The sequence below is a fragment of the Seriola dumerili genome, unplaced genomic scaffold, assembly GCF_002260705.1.
Source record: "Seriola dumerili isolate Sdu_G_001 unplaced genomic scaffold, Sdu_1.0 BDQW01000187.1, whole genome shotgun sequence".
Lineage (NCBI taxonomy): Eukaryota > Metazoa > Chordata > Actinopteri > Carangiformes > Carangidae > Seriola > Seriola dumerili.
The window spans coordinates 359,665-383,465 of NW_019174442.1; the positions used below are offsets into that span (position 1 = coordinate 359,665).

The 23,801-nt window shown below is 40.3% G+C and overlaps 1 protein-coding gene across 1 annotated transcript in view; it reads left to right on the forward strand.

The window, feature by feature from the left end:
* ccdc88a (coiled-coil domain containing 88A) overlaps window positions 1–23,801 on the forward strand; it is a 65,162-nt gene that overhangs the window by 11,611 nt on the left and 29,750 nt on the right. The window contains exons 3-4 of the mRNA XM_022752962.1: window positions 2,420–2,528; window positions 17,792–17,861. Coding sequence (XP_022608683.1) covers window positions 2,420–2,528; window positions 17,792–17,861 — 179 coding nt within the window. The remainder of the gene's footprint in view (window positions 1–2,419; window positions 2,529–17,791; window positions 17,862–23,801) is intronic.

Here is a 23,801-nt window from a genome sequence, read left to right on the forward strand (position 1 = left end):
TGCACCTGTCCAATAAGCAGCGCTAGTTTAAGCTCAAATACTTTGATGTGGGAATACATGTCAGATTAGTTTTCCCTTGCCTTGGAGCTGCAAGTTGAGGCCGTTTAAAATTTCTGACACATCTGTTAATAAAGGCGAGGTCCCATTTCCATTCTGTGTCGATCAGCTCTGGGACAGTTTTTCCCTTTGTCAGGAGAAAGGCATTGATTTCGGGTAGCAGGTCGTAAAAACGCTTCAAAACTCTGCCCCGGCTTAACCAGCGGACTTCAGTGTGGTAAAGCACGTCTCCGTGGGCTGATTCTAGCTCGGAGAGAAAGGCTTGGAACTGCCTGTGTTTAAGTCCGTTTGCTCTGATGAAGTTTATGCAGGACACAACCACCTTCATGACAGATTCCCACCTCAGAACTTTGCAGCTTGACGCTGGCTTGGTCACGATCAAAGTCACGTCAGAATATACCATTGTGTGAGGAGGTGAAGATGAGCCACTATTAACTATAAATAGCTCATAACTATGGTCAATTTTAATTAGAATGCCAACCTTTAAGTACGGATATGTTATGATGTTATGATAGGAAAATGCAATTTAATAAAAATTGGTTGATGTTTAGAGGGATTGTCTGGGATCGTTAAGTGGGCCACTCCAATTGCTTTGGCGGGCCGGATGTGGCCCGCGGGCCGTAGTTTGGGGACCCCTGCTGTAAATTCCTAGTTATTATTTATTTATTTACCTCAAATAAAGAGAGAACCAGGTTTTTTTAAGTGTTTTTCTAACAGTGGCAGCTTGCACGCTGTCAGGGCTTATAAGATAATCAGTATAATTCTATAATCATATCTAATACATGATGATATCAGTGAGAATTATGGGATCTACTGTGAGGTTAGACAACTACTAGTGTGGTTGCTGAAGCACATTCAGTCTCCACCTTGATTCGCCTGTTAACTTAAAACTAAGCTCATCATTGAAGCTGGATGATAAATGAGAACGCTCTTCTTTCTTCATGTTATTACTTTTGAACTCACTGCTTTTCTGTCCAATAGTGCTTCTGTCATGAAAGGAGGAAAGGAAAGAGTTGAAGTAGAATGCATGGAAGACCTAAGTGTGAAAGGCAAATCCTACTGCCTTACACAGATATTTGAAATCAGTGAGGTGTGACAACAAGTCTCTCTTTTTAAAGTGTCACTCTACTACTTGGAGAAACCATATCAGCTCTAGGGTTGGTGCTTTGTCACCACTTCTGTTCTGTAAAGTGGGGGGTCAAGGAAATAGGAATTTACCTTGGGGGGATCAGTAAATACCAAATGAAGGCCACAGATCTTGCATAGTATTAGTCTGTTTAACCTTTAACTTATAAGTGTGCAAAAACTACCATTTGAACAAAATTTTAATCAATACTTCTCATTCTGTCAAAGGTAGCAGTTAGGAGCTTTAGAGTTTAAACATGGGAAAGTAATTAGTTGATGATTGCATGGATGGCTGCTTAGTACTGTCCATGAAACTGACAGGTAGTTAGCATGTCAAGCTTTCCAAAGAGACAGAACGACTGACATATTCCAAGGACATCTTTTTTTTTTTTCATTAGTTACACGAATGTCTTCTGCAGTAAATTTTAGTTTAAAAGGAGGTTTGACATGAAACTAGGTTTGATATTCTAAAGGTAATTTCAATAGACATGCAAATTTTAGTTTGCTGTAGATTATGGCAGCTGGGGAAGTGGGACCGTGTTAGTGTGTGGAATGTCTATGATGCTCACTAAAACATGTTGACACCCGTGATAACAGCAGTTGTCATGCATGCTCCTTTTAAAATCCCCTGGGCAACACAGTCAGATAAACACACAGCCTCTCTATTCTGTAAACACTATGAAGGTACTTTTTTTCTTAGATTTAGATGGATGAGAAGAAATGGAGACCATGAGAGAGTTATTGACCTTATTTTTGAGCTCTGATGAATGTTAACTCCCTTTACCATGTTAATGGAACCGCTCTCAGAAGTTTGAAGTACAGTCTACAGGAGTTGTATTGTAGAATTTGTAAATGTGTCAATACGAATATGTATGAAAATGTGGCCTAAAAATGTAAATGCTTTACAAAGAAGTTTGAATTGGATTTAACTCACTTAGGAATTTGATTTGAAGGTCGTAGACCACTAGGAGCAGCTTTGTTTTTTGGCTCTGTCTTTTAATGTGTCTGTGGTTTGTTTAAGTGGTTATGGCACTCAAACAAGGATCCATTGTCACTTTGCTGTTAATGTTTTTATTCACACACACACATCCCTGTTCCATTGCACAGAGCAACAGTGTCAAACTGAAAACAAGCCAGTGTCACTAACTTTAAAATGTGTCTGTCCACATCTTTAACTGACATTCATCTTTGCTCCAAAGAGCAATTAAATAACAGTATGCCATTTTTTTCCCCACAGAAACCCTAAGGCCACAGTGCAGAGGACCAACAAGAAAGTGAACAATGACCCCACACTGCGCATCCAGAACCTTTCTATTCTCATCAGGCAGATAAAAGCCTATTATCAGGTAAGATTGATTTCAGCTGAACAAGCTGAAAAGTCAGATACAACTTGTTCTTCTATTTGCTTCATCAGAAGTTAAGGTTGTTCAACAATGTCCAAGCCGAGGGTGAAGGTTGAGAGATATTTCTTTGCAGTTATCTGCTGAAAGAGAAAGTGGATACTGATATGGGTAAAATCATGATGATAAAGCTGTAACAGTGAAACAATACAGTCAGACAACACAGCTTTCACTCGTGCACAGAATTAAATGTGTCCACACAAGCATATGCCCAATGAAGATTTGGCAGTATAAATGGAGATATTTTTGCAGATGTGTGTATGTGCGTGACTGCATGTGATGTGGTATCATCCAGATGGTAGAGAGGGCCCAGTGAATATACAGAGACAGGAATCAGGAATATGAAAGACATAAAACCATGGATGTGGTTTTGCTTCTCCAACTTACTCTGATGACTGTCTGGTATTTCTTTTTTTTTTTCTTGCTTAGATTATTTTTCTTTTTATTTCAAAAATCGACTTGTGCACCATTTCCGTGTTGGATGATGACCTTGATATATGTATCAGCCTTATTTTGGATTCAGTTTGTCACAGTTATACTTGAGAGAGATCAACACTACAAAATGCAGCTCACATCATTACTTTTTTTGCAAGTAAGACTGACTGAAGCTTTAGTCAGAGATTTGACGGTGATAGAAGAACACCAAGTCACATGTAGTGAAGTCTTATCTTATGTTGAGGCTGTGTTTGCTGCTTAGCACAATATCTGCTCATCAGGCCCTGAAACATGTCAGTCTATGTTCTCACCACAGTTAATCATTACTTGGACCAAAAGGAAACGATTTACACTTCCTATTTATCTAATGGACTAAAGAGAAACTGGAGGAGGAAGTGTGGAGGGAGTAAAAGATGGAGGAAAAATGAAAGAAAGGCTTTAATGCATATTTGGCAATCCCACAAGCTGTAAATACTGGTGGGAATGATGCATTGATATACTATTATTCAAGAAAATATTTGTATTTACACTACATTTGTGCACATGCATCGTGAACCATCTCTTGACCACTGTTTCACAGTCGATTTTCCTGTGTCAAACTGCTTGGATAAGCGTTTGCAGCCTATACCCAAGGCTAGTTAAAAAAAAAGTCAATATAATCTCAATTTGTAGTCCATCTCTGTCTGTATGGCAAATTAGTATTTTTTCCTGCGTAGCAGTGCTCACAGTTTCTCCCAAATTATATCAGAAGTGAGAGTGGGCAGCAACACCAGGTGTCAACTGCAGATCTCATCAGCTCCATCGAGGCACATTCTTGATGTATCCAAATACAAAATACTAGGTCTCAACATGACCTGAGATACTGAACTGTCTGACTGATTTCTGAAGTCCTGGGAAAATGGCTGAACCAAAGCCTGACTTGGCTTGACAGCACAAGGTCCCAGTTTCTCTAAATTGTGCGTATTAATGTTATCTCTTAGACAGTATGTTGTCATGACATTATCATATGATATTGTGTCACTCATCCTTACTGTCAGGTTATTTTGAAATGTCAGGTGTCAAGATTGTATTCTACGCAATTGTGCAGATCTTTGGCTTTAAATGTGTCCTGTTACAGTCTGCTGTCATACAGTATTACTTAAATACAGTGTCACTTCTTTACTGTGTGCAAGTGTTATGCCAATTGTGAAACCCGTGATCTTAGCGAATTGAATCAATGCAGAGAGATATGATTCAGTACATTGCTGCAACAGTGCCTCAACTGTGTTTGTGATAACCAGGAATTGAGCATGACCCAGCATGCTGTTGCGACAGTGTAGTGAGCTCAGAAATGTTGTCATGGCCAAGCAGTCGCACTGACAGAGACACAGCTTTCCCACACTCAGGAGGACTTAGGACTGTGACACACATCCTCAGGGGCTGTAGCTGTTCGAAGACTATGTAAAGGCAGACTTATCACATAAATGGTGGCATTCAAATAAAGAAATATCAAATGGTTTAACAATGAATTGTAAGGCCAACTATAGCTTTTAGTCAGATCTAACATTTCCTCTAACTTGATAGTGTTAGAATAACATTGGTTAGTCCTAAAAGTTGTTGTTTTTATGTATTTAGAGGTTTGTTTTTTTTTTTTTTTATCTGCTGTTTTCATATTTGAAGTAAAGTGCAGAGTGTCAGTGATTTGAGTAATTGATTTGTTGGATCTGGTTTGCCTCGGTTCTAAACATCCTGTTAATCACTCCTGGGTCATCTTATTTAAACAATCGGCCTATTGTGTAGACTTTGTCATTATAAGCCTACAAAAGCTCCATTAGGCCGCCTCAAACACCTTGCAGAATTATCTGTCTGAGTCAGTGGTTGTGTCAGTGGCTGCTGGGGTTAAGTAGTGACCAGCAGAGTCTGTGGATGATGGGATGACAGGAAGGGTTAAGGACATTACTGGAGGCTCCTGGGTGACTCGATTAACCACCGGACATGCCAAGTATTATTCTCCAGGATTCGGCATATTTATGCGATACTACCAACCTTCTTGTTGAAAAGAAAACAATACAAAAATTGTTAAACTGCCTTTTTTTGCCATTGAATTGATTCGTACATTGTGAACTTTGCAAAAAATATTGTCCAACTCTAGTTCACCTGCACACATTCCTGTTTACTTTCAGTTGCATTTGTAATCCTTTTTTAAACTTTAATTCTGGTCAGTAGATTTCAGAAATTATTGAAAATGTACTGAATTGAACTGAATCATTGTTTTATCCTGAAGTTGAGTCAGCCTTGGTCTGAGTGGCCCACAAGCACATACAAAGTAAGTTTTTGAAAAATGTGTTGTTATTTAAAGAAGATGATTAAATGTTTTGGGTGTTGGTGAATTACATCATGTATTTGTTTTGGGGGCATTGAGCCCATACTGTTGGGGTAATCTGAGTTGTTTTAGCTTTAGGGTTGGACATTTTAAGCCAACAATCTCTTGTTCGTCTACGGCGTTTCTTTAATCTTCTCTGTTTGTCCCTGCATCGCTCCGTTGACCTCCTGGTCACACTATTGTTCAGCCACTTGTGTCTGCAGGCTCTGCCTCACAGAGACCACCTACAGGTTCAAATCCCTGCTGTCCTTGCTGTGTGTCTGTCTGTCCCCTTGATGGCCTTTTAGGGGCTTAACCCACCACAGAAAGTCATTCAGATGGTGATGTGATTGACTTGTCTGTTTAAGTGGAACACTTTAGTGCATATTTTAGACAAAAGCCATACAGTATTGTAATGTGGTCTTGATTACATGGGGCTCAGTTCCTTCATGCATTTTCCTTTAATTTCCCAATCTTTTTGAATCAAAGGTAGTAGAGCCTTTCAGTTGATTAGGAGCTGCATTAATTACAGCAGTAAAATGAGAACCACTTAAGGTGTCTAGAGGATGGATAATGTGTATCTAATCAGAGGGAAGACACTGACTCGGATTAGTAATGGTCAGAAGTAGGCTAAGACACAGAATCCAAGAACACTAAGGAAGAGAGCAAGTGTGGGAGACAAGTTTGACTTAGCGAGAGATGGACAGATTGGTTATCATTCGTCAGTAGGCCACAGACAGACAAAAACATAAGGGCTATGAACCAGACCTGCAGTAAACTTGTGTTCTAACATGCATGTACACAGCTTCATACTCACACACATACAATGCATTAGGTGAGTATTTGTGACAGTGACACATCTTTTGTTGTTTTGACTCAATACTCCAACTCATTTGATTTTAAATGAAACAGTGTCTTCAAGATCAGAGTACTTACTGTCAGCTTTAATCTGAGGGTGTTAATATATCCATATTTGAAGATATAGATGATGAAACTCAGTTATTCAACCTCTGAATACAAATCTGATGTACTGGAATACAGAGCCAAAACAGCACAAAATATGTCAATGTCTAAATACCTGCTTATGGATCACACTGTACCTACTCACGCTCAGTTTTCAGCTAATTGGTAATTGGGTAATGAAGAGTAAAACTGGCTTTGATATATGCTTTTGTGTCAGTCTCTTTTTCCTGTAGTTGGTTTGTTGCTTACCGGTTTCACATTTCCAGAGCCATATAGATGAAGACAAAACCATTCAGGTCTTAGGCTAATGGCTTTAGCAGGTTTTTCACTTTACTGTACTACTCAGCACTCTGAAAGAGGACTTTGAGTGAGTGGAAGCCGTGTATGGTCGGTTGCTTCCTTTGATTCAATAAATCGATCTCACTTGAGACTCTTTTTAATTACATTTTCCCAGTAATCTTAGATCAGAATCGGTAAGAAACTCTCTAGGTAACGATATCACTCTATGTCAACATGGTTTCATGTTCAGACAACTTAAAAGTTATGCATCAACATGAGCTAAATCCATACACATAAAGTGAATATATTACTGAAGGCAATGCAGTGATGCTTTTCAAACACTCATGCACTGGTGCCCATAGATGTGTTGTCTCCTCTATAAAAGCACTATATTTCATTCAGAGCGTCTGGGAGGAAGGAGGGGAAGTCTTTATTGAATTGGAGCACTCGCCGACTCACCAAATGATCTTCTGGTGTCAAGCGAAAACTAATTCATTAACCTTTTTGAACCATCCGAGGCAGACAGTTGAGGACCTTTCCCTCTCCTCCCCCATCCCTTATCATGACTCTTTTTCCACTCCCCCTCCCTGCCCCTTCAGTTTTGTATGAGATGTAATCCTAGCAGCGTGTGTATGTGTGTGTATATGTGTGTGTCATGTTCCATATGGGGAACGCATTGAGATTGACTTTGTGCAGTAGTTGTGAAAAGTGAATTGGCGCAAGGCAAGAAATTCAATATTAATGGCTTTCATTTCATAGAGTGAGCTCTCTCAGGCTGAACTTGCATATAAGGAGTGTGTGTGTGTGTGTGTGTGTGTGTGTGTGTGTGTGTGTGTGTGTGTGTGTGTGTTGAAATTCTGTTATTCTGGTGCAGTAGATTGTGTAGGAGTGGGTCAATGTCTAGACAGGCTTCAGACTTTGATTTCATGATATGGTGAACAGATCAAGGCTGAACAGCTATAAACACGTTTGTGCTTGTCCATATGAATGTACAGTGCATTTTTAATGCTACGTAGAGGCAGACATGATGAATGTGGTGACATATTTTGTGTAATGTAATTATGTAATTATTGCATTTCTGCTTTCAGAGTGGGATATTAACTTTTCCGGTTACTCTGTCATTTCCGTACAGCAGAGTCCAAGGTTTCATTTCTGTGGTGGTCAGTCCAAATATATGCTGGGCCTCTTTTTAATTTAGTGGCCTTGGTTTGGCATTCTTAAGGGGGATGTAATATAGAGCTTCAGCCAACTGAGCTAAATTCTTTGTGCTTTTACTGGCTTTTCTCAAAGCTTGCTAAGTGAATCCCTTTATCCTGGTTTATGAAAATCAGACTCTGAGAACATCTGGTGCCATTCAGTGTCAAAACTACTCATTCAAACTGATGGGATGGGTACTATCCTTTTTTCCAAATAAGAAAAAGTCTACTTAAGTTAGATAGTTTTACAAAAATCTGTAGGCTCCAGTGGAAGCTCTTCAATGTCGGTTTGTTTTATTGCAGGCTGATTTGCATTGGTGTGCAGTTAAAAGTAACATTCTTCTCCCCTCTTTAAAAAAAGCTTAAGATCTTACTCTTGGAAAGAAGAGTGGCCCTGTCCTCTCTTTGCCACTGCTTTGGTTTAGGGTGTGGTGTGAAGGCTGGGAGCTCTGTTTTGACTGTTTATAGGGTAACAGAGGCCACCATTCATGCCGAGCAGGCCTGGCCCCAAAGCTTTGCAAGGTTCTTTGGTGAAACTCTGAGAATAGGTAATAGGGGATAGGTTACCATGTTTATCAGACCAGCATGAGAATATTCAGAGTTTCACAGTTCTTTCAGAAGAAAACATTTTTTGAGTATTTCAGCAAATAATTTGAGCCTTGTTCTCCCTCATTTGATCATTGCTGTTTATTTAATGAGAATTCAGTATTATAATTCAGTAGTATCCACATCCACATTAATACATTTTAGGTTTAAAACACATGACTTTTGGTTTGCCTGGCTTTCCCACTACTCTTGAGTTATGGCATCCCCCACATATAACCGATGCTTGCAACACTGAAATTAAAATGGAAATATATTACTGTGGACCTAATCTATTTTTTTTTTCTTTTACTATTTCAAATGACTAAAACCTTTTTTTCATTGTAGAGCTGTGTGCAGCCCCCTTGCCCTGCTGTCTCTCTCTCTCTCTCTCTCTCTCTCTCTCTCTTTCTCATAAATACATTAACAACAGACTCGCTTTTGGTCGTTGCAAACATAAATGTTGTGTGTTTATTTGCATATAGAGCGGGGAAGTGAGATCTGGTCATAAATGGTCACTCAAGACGCATTTCAATGCCAGGTGTGAAAACTAACGTACTTAGAGCTGTCCACTGTGCGGATCACCCGAGACGTATGTTAATACCATGAAGCTGAAACACAGAAAAACACATTTGTGTATTTACATGCATTCATGCACACATAATGTGCTGTAACATGCTTTAGCTGTAGATGGTTGTTTTTGTTGTTGACTTGGCGAAATGGAAAAAAATAATTTGTTTTCCATGTTATTACAGCTATTGCCTCAAGTCAGCGTTTATTTTTTATTGCCTTCAACTAGAGCTTTTGTGCAAAGTATCCAAACATATATTTTTGTTTATGTACTTTTACACGTCTGGAATTCCCCTTTGACTCTCTGTCTTTCTGCCCTTTCAGCATCAGTCATGAGCAAATCAGTTTATTAGGGCATGTGTGTGTAGCTGGAGGCTAAATGTGTGTCGTCATGCAGACTCACATGCTAGTTAGTCTGAATGCCTTGTTGAGGATGTTGTAGCTGTTTTTTAAACATATCATCCAGGCAGCAGGCAGCTAGAATTGTCTTAATGGAGTTGAATATAGGTATACAATTCCACTCAGAGGTCAATTAGATTGATCTGTCTGGCTCAAGCCATAAAATAAACTTAAAGCTTTTAAGCCTTGTTTTCTTTCTGTTCCTAAAACCTTATCTGTGCTTGGTAAGTAACACATATCATTCAAGTGAAATCGATTTGTTAAAATAACAGCTGCAGTAAACATGGCCTCTCATGTAGCAGACTTTTCTGATTTCACATATCTGTCATTGATACAAATTCTAAACATGATCATACGTTGTAGTTTTTCTGAATTTAAGCAACAAGGGGAGTGTTCTAGCAAATGTCATTCAAGTATCATTTGCTACCGCCAGCTTTCAAATTAGCCACCTGCTATAAGCAGTCGCTCACTTATTCTGAGACATATTTGTAAACAAACATCCCCGCTGTTTTTGAGCTTTCAAGGCCTTCATGTAAAGTGGTGTTCTGTTTACTCCCAGAACCCCTCACCAGTCACATCATATAATCACAGCCTCAAGTGGGAAGTGAAGTTTGGCTCACCAAAATAACTCAGTACGCCAGTAGATGTGCATACGTGTGTGTGTGTGCCTAGTGAGATAGAGTACATGTGAAGGGGAATTTGTGGCAGTTATGATGTAGAGTAGGTTCCCATATGTTAGAAGGGAGCTATTTTTAGGTGCTAGCAGAGTTGGTGTATTAAAAGGAAGCTTGAAGCTGCGTTCTTCTTTTCCATCACTGAACCGGAGCATGTGGGTTATGTCTGCAGTCATTGCTCTGTGGTAGAAAAAATCAAATCCAGCCTTAAAATTCAAATTTTGAAGTGGTTTGAATGTGTCCATACTGTATTGATTCAGCAGTCACACCTTTTATAATGCAAAATGTGGGAATAAAAGGAAGCCCATTTTCTCTAAATTGTCAGTGCAGAAAACCATTATCACAGCTGCTCGGTAAGTTTAGTACTGCAAACCTCTTAAGCAAATTAAACTGGATTGAAAATAGTACTCTAGAGTTGAAAGTACAATCAGCTGAAACAATGGAGCTTTATTTGAATGGCGCCAAATTGCAATAACTTAAATTGCATTGAATGACGTGTGTGTGCTCGTGTGAACTTTTCCAGCCAGTGCGAAGCACAGCCCTGGGGGCGATGGGGCGGGGGCTGAGGTGTTGGGCTTCCCCAGCCCACCTGCCTCCACCTTTGAGACAAGAAGCAGGATCAACCCGTCCACTCGTACAGCCTCAGGGCCCTGTTGTAAAAAGCACTCTAGCTGATAGATAACAGCACAGAACAAAAGAAACAGGGTACTAATGGCTCGTTCTCTCCTCCTCCTCATGTTATAGATGATCTGTCCATCTGGCCAACGGTAGATCCCAACTGCTGCTCTTTTCAGTGGAGTTTACTGTTGAGCCAAGAAAAACTGTTGATTTTGTTTTCTCAGGTCAGATCTAATTAATTAGTAGTTCACCAAGCACACTGTCTTAATTTTGTTTCTATTTTAATGAAATTTGCATATAATCAGGAATGATGTGATAATTAGTGGAAAAACTTGCAGAGGATCAATTATCCATAAAAATTATATTTTAGTTAAATGCTACAATTTTACAAAAGATAGAAATTGTAAAAAAACAAAAACAAATAATGACCAATGTTTGATTTGTTAGTATTCCACTAACACGGCTGACTTTCTCAGTAGAGGAAATCTAACATTGTCATTAAGGCCGTTTCTTTTTCTTCGTGTTTCTTTTAATCTTCTTTGCACAAATGATTAGAGACTCTATATTAAAAGACATCCTAAGTGATCTTGCCTTTATAAGCATTTTGAGTTACCTTTGTTTATTTAACCCTTATTTAGCTGCTCATGTTCAGCTTTCATCAATAGACATCAATAGACTCTTGATTGATTTCCTGTTAAAATGCCAGACCCTGAGCTTGAGTAAGAAGAAAGCCCTTCAGTCACACATCCAATAAGCTATTATGTTCTAAGCATCAGGAAAAGCTGTATTTGCATTGATTCAGTTCATGGGGATGTTGTGAGAGCTGGTGTTAAGTAGTTTCTGTGTGTGTGTGTGTGTGTGTGTGTGTGTGTGTGTGTGTTAGATGTAAGAGGAAGAGGAAGCATGCTCCTTCCCATTGTTGGTTGTAACCTTTTCAAGTTCATAATAATCTCTTTTTTCAGCTGGAGAGAAGTCCGCAGTGCCATACCCAGGAGAGGGCTTATGTGTGTGTGTGTTTGTGTGTGTGTGCATTTGTTATGTGTGCGTGCATGTGGGTTTGAACATGTACTGTACTGAGTGTCAGACTCACAAGCATTGGGAGAGTAAACCCATCTCCTCGTTTCTATGGTAACACTCCACGTCTGCAGAATGGGCGTGATTCAGGCTTTCAGTGTTCAGGCAGCATTTGTACGTACACACACACACACACACACACACACACACTGCAGCAGCAGTACAATTAGTCCCCTGTTAAAGCTGTGCCGGTAGCGGAACTTGTGCTTGGATGGATAGATGGGAAGGAGTTGTAGGTGTGTGTGTGTGTGTGTGTGTGTGTTGGGGAGGGCTACTTTAACAGACAGGGCTCCTGTGAGACAGAAACACAGCAGCCTGACAACCTTTCTACTGACACCACTTTAATACAGACTCTCACACATGCATGCTTACCTACTCTAAGAGCACATGCACCATTTCTTAGCACGGCCTTTGCCATGTTGTGCATGTGTGGTCTACCAGGCTACTGTCTCAATCAAAAGAACATTATCTCTACTCTCAGCAGATGTCCATTCAGCCTGCATTTAGCTTAGATAGACAATAGAGTTGGATGCAGAGCTCAGAATCATACCGACCTCACATTTTTCTCTTTAAAGTACGCTATACGACCTGCAGAGCTATCTTGAAGATTTCATTACTCTCTTTGCATATATACAAAGATGCCTTTTTTTGTATGTTTTTTTCATACAGACAAAACATTCTGAGTGAGTAATTTCCATTGTGTTTGACGAGCTCCCCTTTAACCGAGACCTCGTCTGTCTAAATGTCTCTGTGGGATGGAAAATGAGCCAGTGTTGAGGAGCTCTGAATCCTGCTGGAATCAATAATACAGCAATACAGTGTCAGGATAGGGGGGATGGGGGGGAAGGAAAGATGTTGAGAAGAGGAGGAAGAGAGGAGGAGGAGGCAGCTCAGCCCTGCGTGCCTGGAGTGAGAAGTGATGGGATCAAAGCTGCACCCCCCATTTGTATTTTTTCTCCGTCCTCCCCATCATTTCTTCTGCCTCATCACTCACTCCCTCTCTGTGTGAATATTGGCCTTTTTGAAAATTTAAATGACTGGATATTCCCCATTTGTTACAATTAGATAGTGAATATTGAAGAGCGACAAAGTGACCAAGCCAAGGACGTTTCTGCTGTCACAGCTACAGCGAGGCAGGGACAGCTTTCCATTTGAAAGATGTGTTAGCATGTGTGTGCACGTGCATGCCTCTCAGTGTTTGTAGCACATCGCCATGACATGCTCAGTGTGGTGGCTGGTCTCTCTCCTGCAGTGTCCGTCATGTTTTATGTATGAGAGCTAAGCCTTTGCCAGTTAATCCAAGAAGCATGTTAGGCTACTGTAGTTTAGCTTTGTATTAGCCTGCAGCTAATCCTCAAAGCATGTCATTACCCGCATCCCGCAAAAATACAGTACATTTGACTAGCAATATATTTAAGGTGCTGTATTAGGAGCACATGCATTATCCAGTTTTAGCAACATACAAATAAAGTTGGTTGGACTTGAGTGCCTTAGTTTGCAGCTCTTTTGGCTATTTCCGGCTCCTTAAGCAGCCAGAACCCTGTAGTTTGTAAGTGGTGATTTCATTTCATTCTCCATATGGTATAAAATTTAGTCATTTTACACCACTTTGTGCACATCGGGAGAGAGATATGAAGCTGTAGCTGTGCCAGACTCTGCAGGAAAGACACAGTGTGGTAACTACTCTCAACATCTATCAAACATGTAGTCTGCATTAGTCCTATAGTACCACAATCTGTCTTTTAACTGTAATAAAGTCATGTACAGAATACAGATTAACAGTAAGAGAAAATGCATCAGAAGCTCATGCTGTCTTAATTTTTTTTAAAAGAAAGCTCAAATCTAACACCAGGGAAGATCAGAGAAACACAGCTCAGTGGACCCTTGAGAAGGGAAGGAAAGGAAGGAAAAGTGGTACTGAATAGGTATAGTGTTGCACCAAACTCATGACTGTGCACAATACAGATTGTTGCATTGCAAGCTCTTTAACTGAAAAGAGAGGAAATCAGTTGAAATGAATCATTTTGGGTTGGAACAAGAGTGCCAGACCTACACCATCTGTTTGTGTAAAAAAAATGATACATACAATGAAGCTGAGCCTTTATTGTAAATTTTCCCTGCACTTGTGTTCATTAAAAGCTAAATACTTGAATCCCAGCAGTGTGAACCTATACCTGTCTGCCTATGAATTGAAATGTCATCACTGTATGTTTGGGTGGTATGAAAAGCGTGACAGCCTGAAATGTTGTGCTTACACAGCAAACACATGCTGCCATTGAAGGGGAGACAGGTGTGAGTGTGAGTTAATGGGGAGCAGTGGTCAGAGTTGGGACAGGTGGTTGAGGGGAGAGTGAGAAAAGTGTCTGTGTGTGTGTTGTGTGTGTGTGTGTGTGTGTGTGTGTGTGTGCGCTGTTGTTGTTGCCAAACTAGAGATCCAGTAGGAAACCTCTTCTCTGTGGTGACTGATCATTTTCTATAAAGCTAAAAGCACAATTAGCACTAGAACAACACTGTTTTGCTGGTGTTCTTTTGTTCTCAAAAAAGGTTCAGTATGTCATGACCTTGAGTCATTGTATTAACAGTTCACAGCATCACAAATACAAGGTGTTCCATGAAGACTTAACCCCGCCTTTTCCCGAGCCATGGCCTGAGCTTGCAGTATTCCATAAAACATCGAAGGAATCAGACTCATATGCTTCTCTCTGTATACTGAAGAGACACCTTGGGAGATGTCCCAGAATGTCCTAAAGCTTCATAGTTTTCTTTGTTCATGCAGATTCTGGTTTCTTTGCCCTTTAGTATTGGTAGATTTTGCTGAAAGTAGCTGCCTTGAATCTTACATGGTGAATTGGCTGTCAGGCGCACCAAATGCCTCTCTGTGAGACACCAACTGTGGCTGTCTGAGTTATGCTGATTATTCTGTCTGACGCTTGGTGAGTCAATCTGTCTCAGTCTGTGGTCATTTTGGACTGGAACTGCCGTATATTAGTCATTGTTATTATGATCACAGTATATCATCATTATCTGTTGTGTTGTTTTTCACCTTATTTTTTGATGTCTATTACTCTCTATGCATTTATAAAACATTTGGTTGATATTTATATTATTTGTAGTAGTGGTTAAAGGCTGATCTCATTTGTGCATCTGAAAAGGTAATCGTCTCATACATTTTCCGTAGACGTGTTTGGACATGGCTGGCCTTATTATTTCTTTCAAGGATGGCATGATAATACACCATAACCTCTTACTATGCAAGGCCCCATAACCGGGTGTAGACAGAAAGATGGACAGAGAGGGCAATTGGGGTCAGTGCTCTTATCACCAATGACAGGAAACCATGGCAACCATGCCCGTAACCTAATAACCGTGACTGACCATCACTGCAGCCCAAACTTTGACCTTCACCTCAAGTCATAGAGGCCTCACTGTGTGTCTCTGTGTGTGTATGGAGATTAAAGCCGACATCCATCATGATTTTGGTCTCCTCTTGAATAGATTTAGTCAGACTATTTCTTTTTTTTGTGATAATACATTCATTTATTAAAGTGGGTCTCACAGTGGGTGTATAATGAGCAGTGTCACATATTTGTTCATAGGTTTGTATCTATGAAACATGGTGCTTTTCCACACACATTTCATGAATTGAACTTCATGTGAATTGCAAAACTGGACCCACCATCATTAAATGCAGATGGGGACAAAATAATCAACACACTCTACAATACATTATGATACATCTTGTTGCAGCTTCTCATTTGTCTGTCTGTCACTCTGTATTATTATCTGCTTGAAACCAGATGCACTGGCCAGCTGTCGAGCCATTCTCCACATCTTGCTCTGTAAACCAGCGGTTTTCTGTGTCTGCATCAAATCAAACAGCCAACAAAGGTTTAGATGACCACAGGCGTCAGAGTTGCCTCTGCTGCAAGCTCTGATAAGGCGGATATAGCTGAAATTGTGTTTGCAACTGTACTGAATAAATTTCCCTTGACATGGAGAAACAATGACATGTGTTGGTTCCTCAAACACAAGCGCATTGTGTTCGGAGGCAGGTGTGAATTATGGAATTAAAGGAAATCTTGTAAGAAAGAATAGTCATTTGACATTTTATCAAAACTGCAGCTTAGGGGTTAGGAAATGTGCTCTTAGAAAACATAATCATATGTCTGCATTGATGTGTAGTTAACCAGTGCAAACTAACATGATGTATAGTTAACTGGTTCAAGTTTATGAACTCCCAAAATCAATAGAATTAATTGTTACAATTCACCTGTTTGTGGAACCTGGTAATGCCAGATGTATAATCTGAAACAGGACACACACACAAGACTTTTTTACAGTTGTGTGCAAGGACAGAATCTCAGATCTTTACATAGTTTCCATAGTCGCACTGATCCTATGTGTATATATATGATAATATTGACTCTATGGTTGTAATGATCATGTTAGGGGTTAGTCATCCTACTTTTAGAGACAGAAGCTCATTCGTTCAAAGCTGGGTGCTAAATCTCAGACAGGAACATGAGCATCTTTCTACAGATTAGTGAGAAATATATTATGTTGCCTATAAGTCTGTGATGTGTGAAGAATATCCTATTATGTACAGTGTCCTCTTTTTGACCTGGCCTTAGCAGTGGCAAGCAGCAGGGATTTGTTTTGTCCCTGCAGCACTTGTGCTTCTACAGTATGATTTTGAGGCAGGTTAGAAATGTGTAGAAGGTATGTTAGGGCACTTTTGAATTAATCAGCTCTTGGTCAACTTGATTATTTTGAGAATGCATGAAAGCTGCACAGATGTGGCTCTGTTTTTAACCAATCAAAACCATCCAGTGATGTCAGGTTTTCATGAGGTAATGCAATATGTATAGGGCAGATGGTTACAGTGGGAAGGGGGCTTTTCCAAAACCCCTTACTTATATAAGCCTCTTTGTCATGACTTCAGCAGTAACCTGCATAGCATAGTTGAAGCGACGGGTCAGATGAGTTCAAACTGTTCTATGCCATCAGGTAGATATGAAATTATTCATGTTAGCTGAACTTCATGTCCTTTCTGCTTAAAGAAACTGGCCTTCCCTTTTAACACAACTGTGGTTTGGACTTTGTTTATACTGCCTTAAAGGTTAGGACTATAAAAATATTTTTGGCAGGCTGTTGTTGAGTCATTGCCGCCATATAGGATTATAATGCATCACTAGGGGAAATGCATCATGGACCTTTTGAAGTGAATGCACTTGGCATCATAACCAGGGAAAACATTTGGAAATATAATTGTGTAAAGATATGAATGTAAGTAATTAGTTGGTTGCTGATAGCTTGTTTATGTTCTATTGCAGTTCCCATTATTTGAAATGATTTGACTCAAACCAAAACATCAACAGTAATTAAGTCCTACCCATCCTCACTCGCTGTGTGTCTGTGTGCACATAAGTCGTGTCTGTATGAGTGTTGTGAATTGAAGCTCATGGTTTCATTTTGGTTTTCATGATTGACATGTGAATGGAGGGGGCCCTGCGGCACAACCCACACCAGCAATTTAACCCACATAAATACCACTGGCATCAACTCATATACACACACTCGCACACATTGGATAACATCACTAATACACACGAGACCATCTCGCCTGTCCACCATAGAAGATTGATACTGTTGGTGTCCCTTGGTTGTCTTCAATCTTTTGAAGTGTACACCTTGCCCGCTCTATACCTCAGGCCTGCCGGTCACTATTACTGTCTTTGATTTGAGGTGATATTACAGTCTAATGTCAGAGCCCTGGGGATTGTCGTTATAGTGTTATATTCTTACTGTAATCAACCCTCTTGGATGTCAACGTGCACTGGAAACCTCAGCTCTCTTGGCTAAAATAGATACATGTAATGCTGAGGTCTGTTCATAATGAGTTCTTATTGGCAACAATTTTGACTTACACTAATTCCATCAGTCAGTTATTTCATCAGTCACTTGTAAACCGTACTTTAAGTGCTTGAATTTTCTAATGACATGTTGAATAACCGCACACAAAGTGGCAAAATGCTCTCTCCTCCTGACCACTTTCTTTTTTATGTCTTTGTCTGACAGGAGAGTCTCCAGCAACTGGTAATGATGCCTTTACCAAATGTCCTGGTACTGGGCCGAAACCCTCTCTCTGGTAAGTGTCCTAAAAAAAAATACAACCACAACATAGCTTATACTTTGACCAGTGCCGTGCTGGTTTTAATTTAAGTGCACATGGCTTTTCCAAACATAAGCAAAACAAAAAAATATTCCTGCCTTCTCAAAACATCACATGAACAGCATGCATACAGATCACAAAGAGGACATATATAATTTTGCTGTGTAACAATAGATTTGTTTTAATTATCTATTGTTTTTTTGATTGTTCAAGTGACTTTATCTCAGGCTGTAGATCCCATTTTCCAGCTACTTCTTTTTCTTTGTTTCACCACATGCTCAGTAATTAGCTGTCTATTTCACTCATAACCCACATCACTACAAGTTGGACATCATGGCAGAATTAAAGGGGGAAATGTGGATTTTATTGTTCAGGTGACGGGAGACTGACAGATTGATAGGTTGGTTTAAAGGACAAAACCAAGTTTCTCATTTCTTTGTCACTCTTGCCTTGGTAAGAGTTAACTTGTACTATGTAAATCCCCATGCTATCCACAGGGACCTTGCAGCCCATATCTGCCATCTTTTATTACCTGAAGTGTTAAATTCAAAGATCAATTTAATCATTTTGGAGCAAAGCTTTGACCTTCTGAACCCAGTCTTGCTATTTGATATGTCTGAGTGGCCTAGCAACAAAAGTGCAGTGTCAAGTGTTGTCATGAAAATATTTTTGAGCCGCTTGACCTACGCACCCCCAAGTGCTACTTGATATTCCAATGTGACCATGATAAAGTCACTGTGCAGAGAAGATGACTATTAACAGGCAATCGTTTAAGATCATGGTGCATCAGTTGTGGAAATAAAAGGTTTGTATGGACAAAAGGAGATCTATGTGATTAGTAACCTCTTGCTTTCTAGTCCACATAGAGCAGTTATTGGCACAGTAGCCCCCCACTGCAAAACCTTTTCCAAAAGTAAAACAACCAATCCAATGTCCTTCTAGTGGTTTTAGCAAACACACAAAGGTCCACACAAAGGCTCATTGCCTTAATGTACATCTCTGCAAATGTAATTATTAGCTCTTCAGAGTGAATTGTTTCCAGGCGCAGCTGACAGAGCTCATTGAAAGATATATGCATCTTTTGAAGCAGCTGAAATGGCCTCTCAATCCTTTTGCTCCCTCAGCTGCCTTTGTCACACTTTCACCGCAGCCTTTGCTGTGGTTTTCATCACTTTTCAGTGGTCACAGTTACCTCTTTCATTTTCATATGCCCCCACTGGCATGAAGGGTAAACAGATACAAAAGGAGCAGCAGTGAGCACACACACACAACTGAGAGTGTGTCTTTGTGTTCCTGTTTCATGCAAGGATTACTTGGTTGTTGATTTACCTTAGGGATAAAAAAAAGATCTACCACCGCTCTCCCAAAGTAACAGTGACGACAGGTTGTCATCATTTTAAGACTAAAACAATCCCGTAGTTTTCAGTTTATTGCAGTATAAATTATAACTAATATTAACTTCACTACAAACTACTAAAACAGCTTTCTTTTGACATTTTATCCATTCCTTAGTGCTGCTTCCCATAATAATCAATAAAGTTAAGTCATTGTGAAGCCAAGAGGGAGTCTTTCATTAACAGAACTCTCAAAATAATGTCTACTGTTTGAGATTTCACAGCAGTATATGTGCAGCGCCTTGAAAATCTTCCAGCCTTACACAGTGGCCTTACACACGGCTGAAGTGATTACTAAGTGAATTCTAAAGTCAATGCAGACAGGAGTAGAGGGCAGCTCGGAGCAAGTGGACCAGAGCAGGCCAAAAGTATTAGACTGCATTCCTCGGGGTTTCTTCTGCCCTTTACCCTCTAGCTTGTCAGATAATCAGTCAGTCAGCCAGCCCTTCAGACCAGCGGTGGCTGTGGAGTCTGGCTCTCTGGCTCAGTGGCTGCCAGCTGAAAGTCATTGGCCATGTGGCTTTTATTATGCTCTCATTAGGGGGCAGGGGACGACTCTGCGTGTGTGTGAGTGCATGCACGTGTGTGTGTTTAGGCGGTGGCTGGGGGAGGGGTGTCTTCACAACACTGAACAGTGGGAATGCACTGTAGTACACCCCCCACCCCCCCACCCCACCCCACCCCACCCCACCGCCCCAGGCTCTGATTTACCCTAGTCTGCCTTGTATATACAGGCTCAGTGAGATGCACAGACACACACTCACTTCTGCATGCAAGTAGTGTTTAGTGAGTATGCTTGCATGCACATGTCGGCGCACACACGAACACACACAGACACACAAACAAACATTCATTGAATCTCCTTTGTCTAGTCTGTCTTGAAGCTTGTGAATTTTCTGCAGTGATCTGAAAAAAATTCTTTCCCCTCAAATTGTGTTTGTGATTATCAGTGTTCCTCTCCGCCCTAAAACTGATACCTGATGTATCGGCTGATCTTTAGCTGGTTATAAGTCAGCAGTTATAATTGTTGCATGAATACGGTCTGCAGCTGCAGTTTCTATTAAATACGGAGCAATAAATATACAGTGACTGACCAGGAGAAGTCGTATCCTCTCTCTGCTACTGAAGGAAAACGCTGCACAGTTGACAGCTTGCCACTTAAAATCCCAGATTCAATCCAGATTTATTTATCTTTTTATTAATATAGATTTTTATGAATAAATATGACCAAACATGTGGAAGACAAAAGATGGTTTTGGATGAAAGCACTTCTTCATAGGCAGAAAATAATTGAGCAGTAGCAACAACAGGAGAGACAACTGTTGTTCACTTGACAGCTGACAGAAAGCATAAACCGAGGGGTTTGACAGGTGTGTGTGTGTGTCTGTGTGTGTGTCCAAGTCAGGCCTGCTATTTTTGCTAGAAGAGTTAAACAGTGTTCTGTGTTTGGGCGAATGTTTGGTGTGTTTATACAGTCTGTTTTCACAGTGTTGTGTCCAGTGTCTCCATAAGAAACAATAGACAGAATTGTGTGTGTATGACTGGTATGTAAGTGCTGGGTTAACTTTGTAAGTTGTAAGACTGAAACAGTGAAGATCGACTTGAGAAAATACCAATTTGAACAACATGTTTCTTATTTTTATAATTCTTCTTCTTTATGGTAGTCGTGAGCCAGTGCAGTGGTCACTGTGTGGCTCTTAGACTGGGTTGCGTGCATTGCTGCTCATGACTCTGACCTCAGCTCAGGGCTGTTTGTCTTTGATGTCACTTGACACTGTATCTTGTCTTATAAAGCACAACAGCCCTGAAGATAAGGTTCAGCCATGTCTGTCCTCTGCTCCAGTGAAATGGTCAAATACACTCTGGCATGCTGTCAAAGCAATATCAGATTGCTTGTACTAGTTTTATCACTGACAAGCAAGTCATTGGGGCCTGTATGACTCTATTCTTCATGGCAGAGGCAAACACACATTTTTTTCTTCCTTCTCATTTACTCACATCCGCATGGACAGATTAACAATGGCATTGCAGGAAGAAGGGTTAGTCACTGTCCCTCTGACCTCTGGTTTCCTGCTAAGAGGATAACACAGGGAGGGAGGAAAGGAGGTGAAAAAGGAAGCCTAGATGAGTGAATGCAAACTCATAGGAGGTACAGATGATCTGTAACAATGCTGAGGGAAGGAAGGAAGGATGGGTGGATGTGTGTTGCAGAGAATAAATTTATCGATGAAGTGAGTCTGTGTCAGGGAAGGAAGAGAGGGATAGAGAAAAGATGAGGCTAGCAGAGAGATGGGTAGCACCTCCTTGAAGCCTCCTTGCTGTAGCTGCTGCTTGAGGGAGATTTCTATTGTCTATTTTCAACCTTGCCTCTTTGCCTTCCTCCTGCTCTTTCTTTCTCTTGGTTTCTCTATTTCTATTTTCTTCCCCTGTGTTTGTGTTGCGTATGCTCTGTGGTGCTTCCCCTCTTTTGTCTCTCTTTCTTTCATCTCCCCCTTACCGATTCTCCCTCTTGCTCTCTCGCTCCAGCTTTATAAATTATTTATCCTATGAGGTCCCTTATCTTTCATTCGTTGCTCCAGTAGATTTGCTGAGCTAAATCCCTTCCCTGACTAGAATAGGTTCCTATGGCTAATAGAGAACTGTTAAGCCCTGCAGCAGTGAGAATTAAGTTTTATCAGCTTGTCACCCTTCTAGGCCCACATTCGCTCATATTCTCTTTATGTGTTTAATATTTCTTTTCATGTCATAAATACAGGGGCTGATGATGAATTCAAACATTTTCTGTCTTTCTCTAGTATTGACCAAGACTGTCTAAGCACACCACAATATTCACTCTCTGAGAACAGTAAAAATCCTCTGAATTGATTTCATACCATCATAGCAGATAACTGAAGTTTGTGGGTGGCAAAATAGTTCCTAGAAGTAATCACTTTGTATTCAAAATATATTTAATCATTTTAAGGATTTAAGGAGTAATGGATATTAGCTTTTCAAAAAGCCATGTCATTTATGTCTGGGTGATACTTGTACAAGCAGTCCTCTGCAGAGGTGCAGTTGTTTTAGCAAGTTAACTACAGCTGCTGCTGGACTGGACAAAGAACTAGTTTGTATAATGCGTTGTCTGACCATGGCGGAAGGCAAAAGTGTCAGAACAGCCTCACTCAAAGGTGAAAAACCTGCTGTCACACAGAAGGGCAAGATGTGATAATATAAGGATAATGGCACACACTGTTTGACAGGCTCTCCTGGAAGGCATTCAAAGTGTTGCCCTCTTGTACACAGACAAGGTGACAGGAGTTTAAAGTTTAAACTTCCTTTGCTTGCGGTACAGCTCTCACCCACACTTTCTGTGCATTGAGTACATTTATAATTGGTTTTCTTTACATTTATTTAGCGGTGCTGTCCAACCCAGTGGCTGGAAAGTTGTTTTTAGAGCTACAAAAACAAATTCTGCCTTTCTTTGGCTACAGTACAGAACAAATAAAATTACAACTGAATTTCTGGACTGTGATAGATATAGCCAAACATTAGCCAGTTTTAATCAGTAAATAGACTTTTCCACCAGGTGAATATACAAAATAACCTGCCTGTCATCGCTGATTTAGCACCAGTACAGTATGAACAAATTTTCAGTCTATAGAAAGTAATAAAGCAGAAGGTTTCTCAAATTTATCAGTGTTGATATCTGGCTTGGGCCTAGGATCCAATTATTAACTGCCATGAGAATAATCCTGATCTCCATCTTAAAAAGGTGAAGGTCTAACCTGCCACTTCGTGACCACAGGGAGTTCTCGGTTGCTCAATAATACGCTGACTTGTGTTTCTCTATTGATTCAAACGGAATGAGAGCGGGGAGATTGATTTGATTGTGTGGAAGATTCTGTAAAATTGATGGATAGAGCCAGACAATGAGACGCATTCTGTTTGACATACTGAGCCCTCCCAAAGGACATGCTGGGTGGTTTGTTTGTCACTCTCTAAATTGGTGCTTTACATAGACAATCAGACTCCTTTCTCCAGCAGAGTCATTTTTTTGGGAGATTAATATATAATTTGCAGTAACTCTGAGAGGTGGTTTGATTAATCTCATTTATTTCTTTATTTTGTATTTTAAATGATTTGGAAAGACACACAAATGGTAAAGACATTGTCTTTCTGTATGCCTGCTATTTAGCTGTTCCTGCTGTGATGATTGGCCCATTAAACTGAGAGGAAAACAGACCACCCTCCACAGAAAGCATGCTGTCACTAATCTGGATTTATTATTATTAGAGCCGGACAGTGTTAGCACTCACTGCCCCCTGGACCACATGATGAGCTGGCTTATCACACACACACACACACACACACACACACACACACACACACACACACACACACGCACACTGCTCAAAATAGGGAAAGCACACAGACTTAGAAACAGATGCACACAACTTGCGTATACCATACCACTTAGTCAGTGTAACACACACATACACCACCTGGTTTAGTGTTGTTCAGGCCCAAATCCCACAGATGAGCT